At 41.6% G+C, this 14,687-nt stretch overlaps 1 protein-coding gene across 2 annotated transcripts in view; it reads left to right on the top strand.

The window, feature by feature from the left end:
• Positions 1–14,687, top strand: part of LOC103354987 (tensin-like C1 domain-containing phosphatase) — a 33,209-nt gene that overhangs the window by 1,208 nt on the left and 17,314 nt on the right. The window contains exons 2-3 of one of the 2 annotated variants that reach the window (XM_008278618.1): positions 9,711–9,816; positions 9,991–10,028. In XM_008278618.1, coding sequence (XP_008276840.1) covers positions 9,711–9,816; positions 9,991–10,028 — 144 coding nt within the window. Of the gene's footprint in view, positions 1–9,710; positions 9,817–9,990; positions 10,029–12,583; positions 12,635–14,687 lie in introns of those variants that run through there. The other variant, XM_008278619.1, reaches the window with a different exon arrangement.

The raw sequence follows: 14,687 nt of genomic DNA, 5'->3' as shown, positions 1-14,687 counted from the left end.
GTTTTTTAATGCATTCAAGGAAGTCAGAGGCACAGAAACGCAGTGCTGGATGATACACTTGATCACTGTTAATGATGTCTCTCGGGTGCCAAGGTTCAAGAGGAAGTGGTATAAGTTACTGTCTGGTTGCGACCCACCGCCAGCCTGTCTGCTGCCTCTATTTAGGAACATGTATGGATTTAGGAGAAGCCGCACTTCCACATACATGAAGCCTCTGGAGGACTTTTATAGAACCTAAAATAAAAGGTGCCTGTTGATTTAACTCCACACCAGAACGTGTGTGTTCTCACATGTCACAGTAAATCACACCGCGGCATGCTGCACGTCAGTGTAACAGAACAAAGAGAAGGAAGATTTAAGGCGACCCTGGCACTTTAATTCACAAAGTAATTAGAACTTCTCGTTTGTGTGGAGCATATGTGCAAAGTGTGTGTAGTTTCACATTGAACTCCTGGAACAAAAAAACATTAGTCAGATCACATGTGGCTTCAAATCCCCTAAAGCCCTGGTTGTGTGTATCAGTCTGAGTTTCTTTGTGTCCGTGTGTGTGTGTGTGTGTGTGTGTGTGTGTGTGTGTGGGTCTGACCATGCCAAATTATGATAACATTGTCCCAACTGAATGGGTGGACCAATGTAGTGGAGAGGAATGAAATATGTCATACATGCAAACAGTCCAGGACTTTCTTTATGTTGTTTGCAGTGTCTGTTTCTTTCCCTGTCTCTGTCTCTCACGCGCACACACACACACACACACACACACACACACACACACACAACCACACATTCATTCTCACACCTATTTTTAAGCATTTTCATGGCTGTTTGGAGGTGACAGCGCCTACTCATGCAGGTTATAAATACCCAGTCAGAACTGGAGCACACCCCTGGCTCGCCACCTGCTCCCGTCCCTTCCTGAGTGTGGATTGTGTGTGTGTTTGTGTGTGTATGTGTGTGTGTTTGTGTGCGTGCTAGATGTTGTGACTCCTGCTCTCGAGCATGTCATCACTTTTGAAGTGCCACTGAAAAAGGCAGTGAGGTATTTAGTGCCAAGAGCTGGGGGGGTCGTGTGTTACTGTACTCAGTGTTCATTTACAGTATACATGTGTGTGTTTTCACATGTATAACAGAAGACGCCACCGGAAATTTAACTGACCAACACGCACGGCTTTAGATAACTTCCCTGCGTTTTCCATTTTAAAATAGATTGACTATTCTGAAATAACCCCTTAAACTGCGACTGCCGCTCTCCCTCCAGTAATAAAAAGCCCATGCAACCACAGTCATAAAGAAATCCATTATGCTTCTGTTGGTGCCTGACCCGCTCTTCATCCGCATGTTAGATGTAGAAGTGCTTCAGGCCCTCCGCAGTGGCCGTGGATGCTTGGAGAATGACATAGACTTTGGCTGCAAAAACCCCAAATGGGGTGGGGTTCTAATACTGCAATGCAATACTGCAACACTGCTGATAGTCATGGGAGCCTCTGGAGATCCTCTAGAGATCCTTCTATCAAAGCGAATAAAAGGGGGGTAATCTAACAAACACCTGTGCCGTAGATGCAGTTCAGGCTCAGTTCATCTGTCAGAAAACGTCAGCAAAGTTGTTTGGAACGCTTGAAATGATCAAATTTAAGCAACATTTACAAACGCTATCACTGTGAGCGTTTTAGTCTCACAGTGATAGCAGTTGTTTGCAGCTGTTTATTTGGACTGCATTATGCGGCATGCTTTATCAATGTCGTCTGCACTGTGACGGTCACATTCTCCTTTCTACTCAAATGTACTGATATCAAGCAATAACAGAGGGGGAGTGTAAATGTAGCAGTGCAGTGTCAAAACACTCCCCCACTTTATCAGTTTTAAATTAAATGACCTCTCTTTATCTGATGTCCTCATTGAAAGAAGATCGCTCCAAAATCAACTAAAATGCTATCCGACCCGTCTGAAGCTCAGGTCAGGCTCACGCTTGCCCAGAGTTTTTAGCCAGCATTTATTTTCAGTTTCACACAGGACCTAAACTCCACTCTGTTTAACCCGTTCATCCACCACCATCCTCCTACCAATGAGGACTTTGCTGCTCTGTATACGAGCTCACCTGCTCTGCTCTGTGATTGGCCAAATTTTCCTGTCACAGGCTACGTTTTCTAAATCCTAACAGCAGAGCCGAGAGGAAGCGCACAAGACTTTCCACTCAGACCACTTGAATTACAATTTGCCGAAAGGTGATTATGGAATGTTTTCCCGATGACATCTAAAAATAATCATCTGCTCGAGCTTTAAAACCCCTTTAAACCCCCTTTTCATAATAGACTCAAGATGAAATGTGAATAGATTGAGAAATTGCTGAGTTCCGCAAAGCTAAAATCCTAAATACCCTTCAATGCATTAGCCAGGATTTTAACCACCTAATAGTATTTAAGCAGCCAGTCCTCTAAGCTTCCAGTGTAAGGGATATTAAATTAAAGGATTTAAATATGTGTATGTAGTCACTGTCATTGTGTATTATTTTAAAAGACATATGTCCACTCTTTTAACAGCAACACGTTAGAGACATGTCAGCTGCAACACAGGTAGTCACAGTAGAGTCACTACATCCTTAAAAAAACATACAATGACACTCTAAAAATACTTGTCTTGGATTTAATGCACAATCTTTACCAGCAAAAATGTCTTTGAGATGTTTGAAACTGAACTGTATTACCACGGTTTGTCCACTGGGCAGCACCCTCGACTCATCCTCGCTGTACAGTTTGAACTGACTTATTGACTTTTGACTGACTTACTTGCATCAAAAGATGAGTAATTGCTGCAAAGTTTCAGCAGGGAACTGATGAAATGGTGCTCCTCTAAAGTGAAATGATAAAGCTGTCATTTGAGATGTTTGCCTCTTGAAATAATTCAGTCTTTCAAAGGTGAAGACAATCGTGTACTTCAGTTGAATAACCTGGTTGGTATCGTAACTGGTGGTCCTCATTTAACACGTTCTGCAGGACTGCAGTGCACTGAAGTCAGTTTGTGTTGTCTTAAAGATTTAACTGGAGGTCATTTAAGAAGCTGCATCTTTATAAAAAAGCCATATTTTTAATTATTTTAATTCTGCACTACAACTTGGCAAAAATGTGCAAAAGCCAAATGCATGTATAAACATCAACGCATTTATAATTTAGTTGACCCGAGGCAAACGGCAAAGAAATCAATGCAACGTCTATTAGTCAAATGCCTTTTCACTGTGACTTTATAACAATGTAAGATATTTTTAGCTACTGTGATGTCACTGTGTTTCTAATATAAGACACTGGACACTGAAGTTATGCTTTTAAGACATTTTTTTTTTACAATGATTACACGTGTGGCATAGAAGTGTCCACTGATTTTGTGTTTATTCTTGGAACAAGTGAGTCGATAAAAGTCGCAGCCTTCCTTTTCTGTGAGAACAGTCCGAGCTAACTCCTCTGCTGTCACAGGCGAGTACACTTTCCATCCTACAGGTCAGGTTCGTGAAGGGACGCACACAGTTATGTGTACAGCAACTCAGTAGGCCATTACATAATTCCAATTGATTCAACCTCCAAAAATTCCTGGGTTATGTAATAACATTTAAAATGTAAATGGCTGCACAGGATGATGATGATCCCCCTCCCCCTGCATATGCCCTCTTTTTGCCAGGTTCATTGTTTCTCTTTCTAAATCCCCCCTCATGCACACTTGCTCAAAAACTCACACACACACACACACACACACAAGGACCCAGATTCGTCACATTTACTGGATGCCACAGTTTATAGCATCAACCATTCATCATAGCAGCAGAGGACATACGTCAATAGTCCAATGGCTTGTTACTGTTCTGCTTTGGTTATGAGATCAATACATAATGGTAATATGTTCCCTCCATGCCTGCAAGCACTGAGCCAGTCCTGGTCAGTGGCCTAAATAAATACTAAATATATAAAAAAAATTTTTGTTAGATATGTCATAAGTATTATATGATTGTAAAAAAAAAAAAATGAATGTACCAGTGAATTCACCCTACAACAAATTTAAACACCTGAAACCTCTGACATCTGTAAATATCTTTAAAGAGGAAGCTACTAACAGCAGAGAGTTAGCATGGAAACTGGATATAAACAGCTTTCCTTGCTCTGTTTAATGGTAACAAATTCTGCCAACCAACACCGACTGTATGAACTGGTCAACTATAACATTAAAACCGCCTGCACAGTATTGTGTAGTTCCCTGTTGTGCTGCCAAAACAGCCCTGACCTATTGGGATATGTACTCAGAATGTCTGCCACAGCGACGGTGGCAGCGCTGAGTCCTGTAGGTGGCAGGGTGGGGCCTCTGTGGATCGTGTGGCTACTTGACTGTATTTGGATCTAGGCAGCTCAGATGCCAGGTAAAGGCCTTGAGCTCTTGGCTGTGTTCCTTGAGCCAGTCTTGAGTAGTCCTGCTGGCGTAGGCGGTTGGAGGGTGTGCTTGGTCTGCAACAATGTTTATATGGAAGGTAAGTGTTAAAAGGTCCTTTGGCTGTTTTAGTCTTATTCTTTCAGCTGCGTAAAAGATTTCGGGAACAAATACAGAACAAATGTAAAATCGTAGTTGAAATCGATAAATAGACCTGTTGTCAAATCAACAATAAGATCAGCAATCCGGCTGGAACACTGAAGGGTTTTGATTAGTTTCTATTACAGGATTATATTCTCTACAATGCCAAATAGAACAATGAAATGAGTCTGAAATTGCTTGCAGCTATTATAACTCATATCCTCCCCTCTCACTGTCTGTGCACCGAGCTCCACTTGATTTTCTAATCCTGGTGACATTTTTCCAAGTGAACTGATCGTTCAGTAGGAGGTGCTTTTATACATGCTGATCTTTTATCAGGAACATAACCTGCTCTGGAGCAGGTTAGCCATTCAGCATAAGTTACAATGGCGATGTACCCGAGTAAAAAAGTGAACCACTGTGGTAGTACTGGAAACTTGGAGTTAAACCTGAAGTTACCTCGAAAACCTCAAATCCTGCTTTGTAGTACAGGCCTCAGGTGTAAACTGGAAATAACGGATATTGTATTATAAAAATGCATCTGATGATAATGGGACACTGGTTACTGCTGGTGCTGATCCTACACAGAGTCATCGCCTGAATCTACAGCTTTATAGAGTTCAGTTGTGAGCTCATATTTTAGCTGTCTAGTCCACAACTTTACTGGTTTAAACTGTTTCTCACTGTTTTCAAAGACAAAATCTAAGACCTATTGTATTCATACCTGCCCAGCATCAACTGGCAGACGGAGACAGTTAGCCACTAGCTGATGAATATAGTATAGTAGTATCAGCTAAAGAACCAGATATTTAACTAAGGAACTGGTGGAGAACAAAAATGGAGCTGTAAGAGGGTGAATATTAGACTTATGTTCACCAGGTGGATAGAAACACAACTCCAAATGAATGATAATGTTGTTCTGTAACTGCTGGATGTGTAAATAGGCAACAGTTTGAAAACAACTTTACCTTATTATTGCAAGTATAACACGCTGAATTGCATTATTATAGCTAGGATAGAGCCTCTGCTTTATACTAAACATAATGCTGTACTCTTTGCCTGTAACTTCATACTTAACTCACAAACATGAGAGGTGTATTAAGCCTCTTATCTAACTATTGGCAAGAAAACCCATAAGTGTATTTTCCAAAACCTAAAACTCTTACTTTAAAGCTCTGACTTGTTGATTGTATAGTCACTGACAATAGTTGGCATGTGTCAAAGTGCTTTCATAGTTTTACTTATGCTGATGCTTGATTAAACTTCTAGAATCACCTGCATTTGCAACTGCGATTTCACAACAATTGAATGATGTAGAAAGATTCATTTGCAGTTTTTAATGAGCGCACTACAAATTATGTAGAACAATTTCACCGAGGCTTGTGCAGTGTGCACCGAGAGAATCGGCTGCATTTATGGGCACATTATGTAACCAAACAAAGCTTAAGGTAGGGCTACATAAAACATTAATAATACATTTCTACTCATAAAGGATTTAGACAGTGTGCGCTCCACGTGAGAGACGGCAGCTGTTTCATAATACATGGCGGTCAAGTGAACAAGTCGGCCTCTGCTTGCAGTTGAAGATGGAGACTCTGGCGTTGCATACTCAATAAGCACTTGTGAGGGCGTCCAAACTGGTGTGTGTGCACGTCACCTTCCAGAGTTACAGTCAATGCCACTCTTGTTTGGAAAAACCCAGGCATCAGAAAAAGTTTGAAAAAAGAAAAAAGCGTCAGCTGAGAAATGTTTTTTCTTTTTTAAGGCCAGAAAAATGCATTGAGCCATTTAATGGAAAAACAAACACTGGTGTGTGCAGGTTACTGTACGCTGTTTGTTGCCCCGCTCTGCTCCCATTGCGTCACACACAACACACACTCACACACACACAACGCCATCTCCTTCCTGATGTTTCCAGGCCCCTCCTGCTTCTCTGCAAGAGGAAAAATTTAATGGTTTAATGTGCTTCACATGCTGTCAAAAGGATTTCGGAGGGTGTTACCATAACTTTATATAAACATTGTCCCACTTTTTCTCACTGGGAAGGTTGACTGTTGGTTTATAAAAAGAAAAATCCAGGGTTTGTGACTCAGGGCAGTACGTTTATTTGCCTTTAGAGCACATGTCCTCAACAGGACAGCATGTGGATGTGTGCAAAAACGTGTATATTGTGAACAAAAGCATGCATATTTTCTTCATGACTCATGTTTTCTTTAAATTTACACTCATATATCAAGTGTCATCCAGTCAGTTAAGGGTATTCCAAGTATTCTTACAACCTTTACGCCACGATGCTGTTACTTTTGAGTTCACTATTTTGAGAAAGCGAGTCAACAGTTGTCAGATTTACCTTTTGCTTTGCCCAGAGAAGCTCATGTCTCATGTTTACACAGCTGCCATGGCGGCCCAGTGTGGTACCACCTTACTGTCTTGAAGGGAAACTCAGCCTGTCATGACGGATGGGAAACCTCTGCTGCTTCAGCCAGACTTACAGAGAGAATAAATGTTAAATATTAGGCAAACAAAACACTTTGTCTGCCTAACCCTGATTTGGGTTTGCTTTAATTAATACTTTGTTTGTGACTTTATGTCAAAAAAGTTGTCTTAAAGGTAAATGACTGGCATGTTTTGTTATATTTTTATATTTTAAGGAAACCAAACCACCATCAGACCAGCACAGGTATTGTTTACAATAAATTTATTAGGACCTGTTTTACTGGTGCCCTAAAGCACAGCTACACTCAACTATTAAACTGTAAAGGGGGAAAAGAAAATTCACCTCTTCTGAACAATCAAAGGTATTTTTTATTATCACTTAACAATTAATACAAAAACACAAGCCTTTATGTTGATTGCTCTTATAAATGAAGTTGTGCCGGCAAGTTTTTCAGTGTTAAACAAATGTTTAAGTGTTGTGCTTGATGACCATAGTTCTAAACAGTCTTTCTTTTTTTTTAGGTTGTGTCAATCACATTGAGTAGATTTTTTGTCTTGTATTTGAACACAGGCCATATTTACCTGGAAAATGTCACCTTGAAACGTCTTTTGAATCATATTTATTCAACCTACAGCTCCTCTAGCACGCCATATTAACTGACTGACTTCATCAAGGCATTTTATGTGTGAAGGATAGGGAACTTGAGTTCATTTTGATGTAGAATTCAGTTATCAAGCTAATTTAATCATGTTACCGCAACTTGAAATTAAATAAATCAGTTATCTAGAAATCTGGGTTTAAATTATACACAATATTAAGTTCATGCAGTTACCAGTATAGTTGTGCCAAACCAGATCATCAAAAGACTGTTTACAACTCAAAAAGTTTATCTAAATCAATAAATTAGTTAAAATATTTCATATTGAAACAATAGTGAAAAGCAACAACAAAGAAAAGCTGTTGAGAATGTTACAAGTTAACACTATCTGCTTGCATACAAAATCTTAGACTGTTCACCATGAAAAATCTGTTGAAGCCAGGTATAGTGTTTATCATATGTCCTGATGATCTGACCTGTACTTTCCATGTTTGTCTGACTTCTTCCCTATTATTTCATTCAAAGTTTTCCACTTTTTAAAAATGTATTATATACATGTACATGTCCCATCTCTCTCCCAAAGAAAAAGTCATCCATTGCCTTTATTGCCATTTTGTTAGACGACTGTAAATCTTTGCATGTGGCCTCGAGCGCTCGTCTTCTCAGCGTCTGCAGCTGTTACAAAATCTTCCAACATTAAAAAAGAAAGCGTGATCACATAGCACCAGTATTAACCTCAATTCTTCGGCTTCCTGTCCGTTTCAGAATTGATTTTAAGATTTTACAGTCACTGGAACCACCTTACTTAATGCAATTCTTACATCATCATTCCCCAGTCAGAGCCCTGAAGTCGACCAACCAGATGCTCTTAGATGTTCTGAGATACAGGCACAAAAATAAAAGTGACTGAGTCTTCGCTGTGGCTGCTCCTAATCTCTGGAACAGCTTACCTTTTCATTTAAGAAATTAGACCCGCCTCTTACTTTTGGCTTTCAATTCAAGTAGAGCTTGATCTTTTACTGTGCTGTGACTTTTTATTCAGAATATTTTATTGCCATCCTTTATTCACATTTGTCTTCTAGTCATGGTGCATTCCGGCCTGTTATATTCATCGAACAGCACTTTGGTTCAACTCTTGCTGTTTGTGCTTTATGAATAAATTTGACTGTGATTTACAGAGCTTCTCTTCTCTTTTTTTCTTTTCTTTTTTCCGGTTTAACTCAACTTGATGTTGTTTCTCGATGTGCAGGAAAGGTTTCCGTCTTGGTTTAGAGCAGCAACCTTGGCGTTGTCTCTGTAAAGCATCACAGATGTCGACTCATCATGATGCACTACTGACCTTTACAGATTTTTTTTCTAAGACGAGCATGCATTGAATTTTCTATATGGCATTTTGGTCTTTCTTGCTAAAGCATTTAGATTATGGTCAATGCATCCTATTGTTGCTTGTACACAGCTCACTAAAGTGTACGTACACATGTTCATCACAGCGTTAACGCCTTCACAGCACATAGCCATGCTTTGAGTCATTCATGCATCTAATGTGAAAAGAACATGAAGAAAACTAGCAGGACGCAACGATCAACACATGCAACAAACACACGCTTGTGCACTTAGTCTTTCTGTTCGATTGCATTCAGCTCGCCTGTGACCACACAACGCTGTGACATCTGAACCAGCAGCATGTAAACCTCCCTATTTTTCATCTTCTTATTCTGCCTCAGTGTTCTAGGGCAGACTGAGACAGAATAAGGACAAGTTAAAAGACAAGACAACAGGATGCCTTTAAAGACAACGTGATATGACTGGTATTTTTAGTGGAGGAGGCTGAACGTACAGCAGGTAGGGCATCGGTGTGCTCACGCTGGTGTGTCACTGAGCTGACATACATCCATGCTGACAGCAGCTATGCAGGGGGACAGTGGACATCCAGCACTGAGCTCAAATGCCTCAGGAAACACTGAGCAACCTGCTAAACCTGAACACGTCACAACCACAGCGTAGATCATTGCAACGGCATTCATGGTCTTTTTAAAAGCACACAGTTATCATTAAATGATTTCCTGTGCTTTCACCTAAATCTTTGTATGCACCGTGTGGGTGATCGGTTTTGTCTGTTCTGTGTGTCTCCAGCTCGCCAAATCAGGGAGCCACTCCTTCACAGTGAAGAGCTTCAAGAGGAGGCGGATATGCGATGTGTGTAAGCAGAACATTGACAACCCTGCGGCTTTCTGCAAGGGTGAGTCCACATCTCAGTCAGGTCAGGTAGTAGATCCAGAGACACGTCTGACCAGTGGACACACACAGACGAGCTCAACCTGACCTTCCTCATTCTCTGTCTGTCTGTCTGTCTGTCTGTCGGAAAGCTGAATTTCAAAGTAAAACATTTTCTCCCTCTCCCTGCTGTTTACAGAGTGCAAAGTTGCAGTGCACAAGACATGTGAAGCCAAGGTAAGCCACACATTCCCTCCCTAAATTCACCACAGACTGCACACCTTACCCTCCCCCCTGTTCTCTGCAAACTGTGCTCCTGTGTCAAAGGTTCTTGGGTAGCGACGTTAATATGAAGTGAGCCTTAAGTGGAGTAAGCCATGTGCACTGACCTAGATGTCTGGTTAAAGAAGGCCTGCCCCCCTGAACTGCAACCAGCCAGGTTGCTATGAGCAATCATGTGGTAACGTGGCGTCGCAGGAGCTCCTGAGAGTTCTCGAGCCCCTGGAGGGGGAAGTCTCAGCATTATTTAAAAGTGACTCTTTAATACGGTTTGATAGGGGGAATTAGAGATTATGACAGAATACATAGCACATCATTAATCATTAGCATTGTGTGAAGCGCTCTGAGGATAATCGACGGGGGGCAGCAGTGAGCCGTCAGTGGTCTGTATGCACAGCGGGAGATCGGAGGAGGAGGAGACAGCACAAGAAGCAGGACAGCTCAGGGATAATGCTTTTTGCAAATAAACGCTGTCTGTGTGTGTGTCTGTCTCTGGATCAGCTACTGTGTGTTATAAAAAAAAAGAGATACAGAGGCTGAAGAGGAGGCTCCTGGAGAATTGGCTTTCTAGTGCACATACCTGAACACAAGCTTCCAACTAGATGCTCTGCAGCAGGCGTTTTGCTGTTTAACAATGTAAAATAAGAACAAAAATAGCCCGGTGAACACTTCACTCACTGTTTATTTAAAATTAAACTCCACCGAATTTTGTCATAGCATCTCCGACAGCCCTGATAAATGCTATCAGCTGCCAGTGGGGAGGATGTATGTGTAAACAGCCTGTAAGTGCAGGCTTAACCAAATAGTTCTGAGCACGGTCCCTGACCTTTGTGGTTTTTGGAGCAGGAGAGGACTGTTTCATTTTAAGATGACATGTTTCCACTGTGTTAGCGAGGCACTCTCTCTGTCCACAGCTTATGTCCAACCATTGGCAGTAGCTCTGCCTCTGCTCTCATGTGACCCTGCTCACAGCAGCTCAGTATCACACGCTGCTGAGTGAGTTCACGACCTTGCTGTAACTGGGCTGGCGAGCCTCACTGTCCAGCAACACAAACCACAAATACTCTTAAAAAAAAAAGAAAGAAAGAAAACTGCACTTTTTCACCTTAATTTCTCTGCTCTTCAATTCATTGAAGTGCGTAGTGGATGTCCTCTTTCATGCACACACATTTGCATGGCTGTCTTTTCATTTGCATGCTTCCCCAACCCTTTAGCCTAAACCTAAATCTAACAATAACCCTTGAACCGAGTCGTAACCCCTCTTAAATGGGTCTTCACTCAGATTCTCTCTGATTCTCACAAATATAGTTGCACTCCCATCCGTGTAACTGTGGATGACTGGACACTGCCAGCTGTTGTGCCTTAGCAGCATGTATTAAAAGAGGATTATTATTTTTGTCATACTCATCCCCCTGGTCACCACGGCAATAGCTAAAAACAATTCTCAGAGGCTGCGGGAAAGCGGGTGCCGTGGACGAGAGGGGACGTCGTCACACAGGACGATGATCGGTCTGGATAGAAGTCTGAGCGGGTAAATATAGAAAATAACAAGAGTGCCGTAGATGCCTGCCAGTGAGTGATCATGGGGGTACACAAATAAGTGAGAGGCAGCTGGGGAGGCAGACTATGTTTGTGTGTGTGCGTGTGTGTGCGTGTGTGTGCGTGTGTGTGTAGGTGTGTGTGTGTGTGTGTGTGTGTGTAATCAGTCCCATTTGGGGGTATTCATAAATAAAGAGTCAAGGCTGATGTCTGCCTCATGCCACGACATCCCTTCTCCTATATGTCTTTCTCATAACATATTACTTCCTTTCTTTTTATACCTCTTTCATCTCTTGCATCCCACTGTCATCATCTTCTTCTGTTACCTCTAATCTCTCAGAATTCTGCTTTTTCTGATGTTTTACAGTCACAATTAAAGCTTCTCCCACCTTCTCTGTGGCCTTCTTTTCTCTCTTTCAAGTGTTTAAGGCTTTCATCAGTGTGATATCCAGTCACCACTAAAGTTTCCTTTTTTTTTTTAATTCTATCCTTCGAGTGTCTGCCTGTCTTTGTCCGTCTCATCATCTCCATCTAGTTCAGCCTCTTTTTTTGTTTTTTTTTTTTGGTGCCCCCTCACTGCCACTTTTATTCCGTCCCTCTGCCTCAGCCTCAGGCCAGTGGGGAGGTCGCTGGACATCAGCACCCTGTGCCTTTACAGGGCTGCCTGCAGTCTGCATGTGGCATATCGATGTATGTGTGAGTGCATGTGCAGGAGGGAAAGCACTCGCTTTGCTGTCTGAGTGCGTATGACACAGGCAGAGGGAGAGGGGGAAATGCTATATTGCATGTGCTGCTGGCAGAGTGTGTGTGTGTGTGTGTGTGTGTGTGTGTGTTATCATGGAGGAGGGAGGGAGGTAAAGTGAGTTGGTGAGAGGGAGTGAGCAAAGAGTTTGTGTGTTACAGAGAGAGAGAGAGAGAGAGAGAGAGAAAGAGAGAGAGAGAGAGAGGGAGGGAGGTGGTGTATCACACTCCACACACAGGACTGCTCAGAGGCAGAGGGAAAGACTGAAGCTGCTTGTTGAGAGGTAAAAAACACACAAAAAAAACAGAACACGTTGTGCGCTGTATTTACTGAGTAAAGCTTTGGGTTCAGTTTGTCTGTATTTGCATGTCAGTTTCAACTTTTCTTGCGCCTCTTTGTATCTGCTGCGGAGTGCCAGTCTAACGTCTTTAAATCTTTTCCACGGTGCTGATAATGCAGCATGTGATTGTGCATATTATTCCATTAAAGCCGTAGCCAGAGTGCTCTTGCGTTGCCCAGAAAGAGGATTTCGTTTTCTGTGATTAAGGCAAGTGCAGAAATTGAAGTGGAGACTCCTGCTGTGACCTACAAAAAAAAAAAAAACACGGATTTTATTCATTTATACTTGAGGAGGAATTTACAAGATTTACTTTTTAGTGAGATTGTTGTTAAGAAGTACAGGTCGGCAGATTATGGACACTGTACCTAACCAGTCTTCTATATGTTACTATGCATGTCTGTAAAGGACTTCTTTTTTTTTTTGCATGGATTAGATGTGCTCGAGGGCATTTGTCTGTTCGTGTATCTGTCTGCTTATATCTGTGTATTTGTGTGCATCTGTCTCTGAATACATTATTGTGTATCTGCATCTATATGTGCCATCATGCATAACTTATAGACCAGTGCTATAAATTCTGTATAACTTTCCACTGCACAACTTCAAGCTGTCACAGTTCTTTTCCCTGCTTTCAGATTACTATATCTGTCAATTTCAAAGCTGTGTACAAAAACTGTTTTATATATATACGCTTAAGCAAACACTTCTGACCAAAGGACCGCTGACGGAGACACACGTTTCTTTCTCAGACCCAGTCAGCTGTCCTGACATCATTTGACAGATCTTAATGTTGCGTAGTGAAATACAGATGGTTACAGTGTCTGCTCATACGCACCAGCTGCTCTCCTAATGTTTCACGCTGATTTATGAATTGATATAGCAGTCTTGATGCCCTTTGTGTTTGCATAATATGTTACTGTTGTACATAACAGTGCTCATTTGTCCTAATTAGAGCCAGTGGGGCTAGAAAAGATCCCTGCAAAGTTGCAAGTGTCTTTTTCAAATTCAACTCAGTTTGCGAGAGCTCTCCGAGACTAAAGCCTTGGAGTGGATCTTTGAGGCTAAATACCAATAATCAGTCCAGCTACCGTCCAGATGTGGTGAGTTTCTGTGGCTTCTCTCCTCTGGGGCGTCTTCGGCCACAATTTCCAACCTTTGTTCATGTTCATGTCTCACCACAGGGGGCCGGCTGGACATGCTGTCCTGTGGTAGCACACAGGGACATTACACGTCAGTCTAGAGGTGGAAATTGTTCAATTAATAAGGATGGAAAACTGAGTAGGATGTTAACAGAGTATAAAAAAACCTATCAGATGAACATCTTTGTGGTGGCTTACCACTCTCACTTCGTTGTTGCTACAAGAATCATTGGCACGATGTACTGTGTGCAAATAATTATCATGGTTAATTTAATTTTACGGCTTACCACACACACACACACACACACACACACACACACACACACACACACACAGATGCATGCTTAGAGAGTTTATATTTACTTTTTGCTTTTAATTTCCTGGGAGCCCAAGCCAAGCGATAGCTGCATAGCAAACTTTGTTTAATATTCCACTAATTATATCATCTGTTTTTTTTATTAGGGTCCTATCATTCTTTGAAAAGGTTTTTAGCTCATAGAATGTCACTTTCATGTATTTGTTGTTATATTTAAAGGATACAGACTGGACATTTTAATGGATATATGTGTTAGTTTAAACTATTGGGTGTTCAATGTAGCTGTGCAAAACTCCAATGTATGCTAGTTTGTCATCACGTGAAGCGAAACACAAATCAAATGCCAGATCTCCTTCAGAAAAAGGCAAGTGGATTTTGTGAGATGACTGACAGACAAATAGACAAAATGAGCCTTAAAGTGTTCTGAGGGACATGTGGTCTAAAATAAGGAGCTCTATCAAAATAGCTCTGTGAAATCTCTCTGCTCTGTGTCAGTGGTCAGGAGGCATGTTCAGCTGTTGACATCTCTCTCCTGCTCAGCGCT

This window comes from Stegastes partitus, unplaced genomic scaffold (assembly GCF_000690725.1).
Source record: "Stegastes partitus isolate 25-593 unplaced genomic scaffold, Stegastes_partitus-1.0.2 Scaffold128, whole genome shotgun sequence".
Lineage (NCBI taxonomy): Eukaryota > Metazoa > Chordata > Actinopteri > Pomacentridae > Stegastes > Stegastes partitus.
The sequence above is the reverse complement of the archived record's forward strand: the minus strand, read 5'-3'. Positions and strand labels throughout refer to the sequence as shown.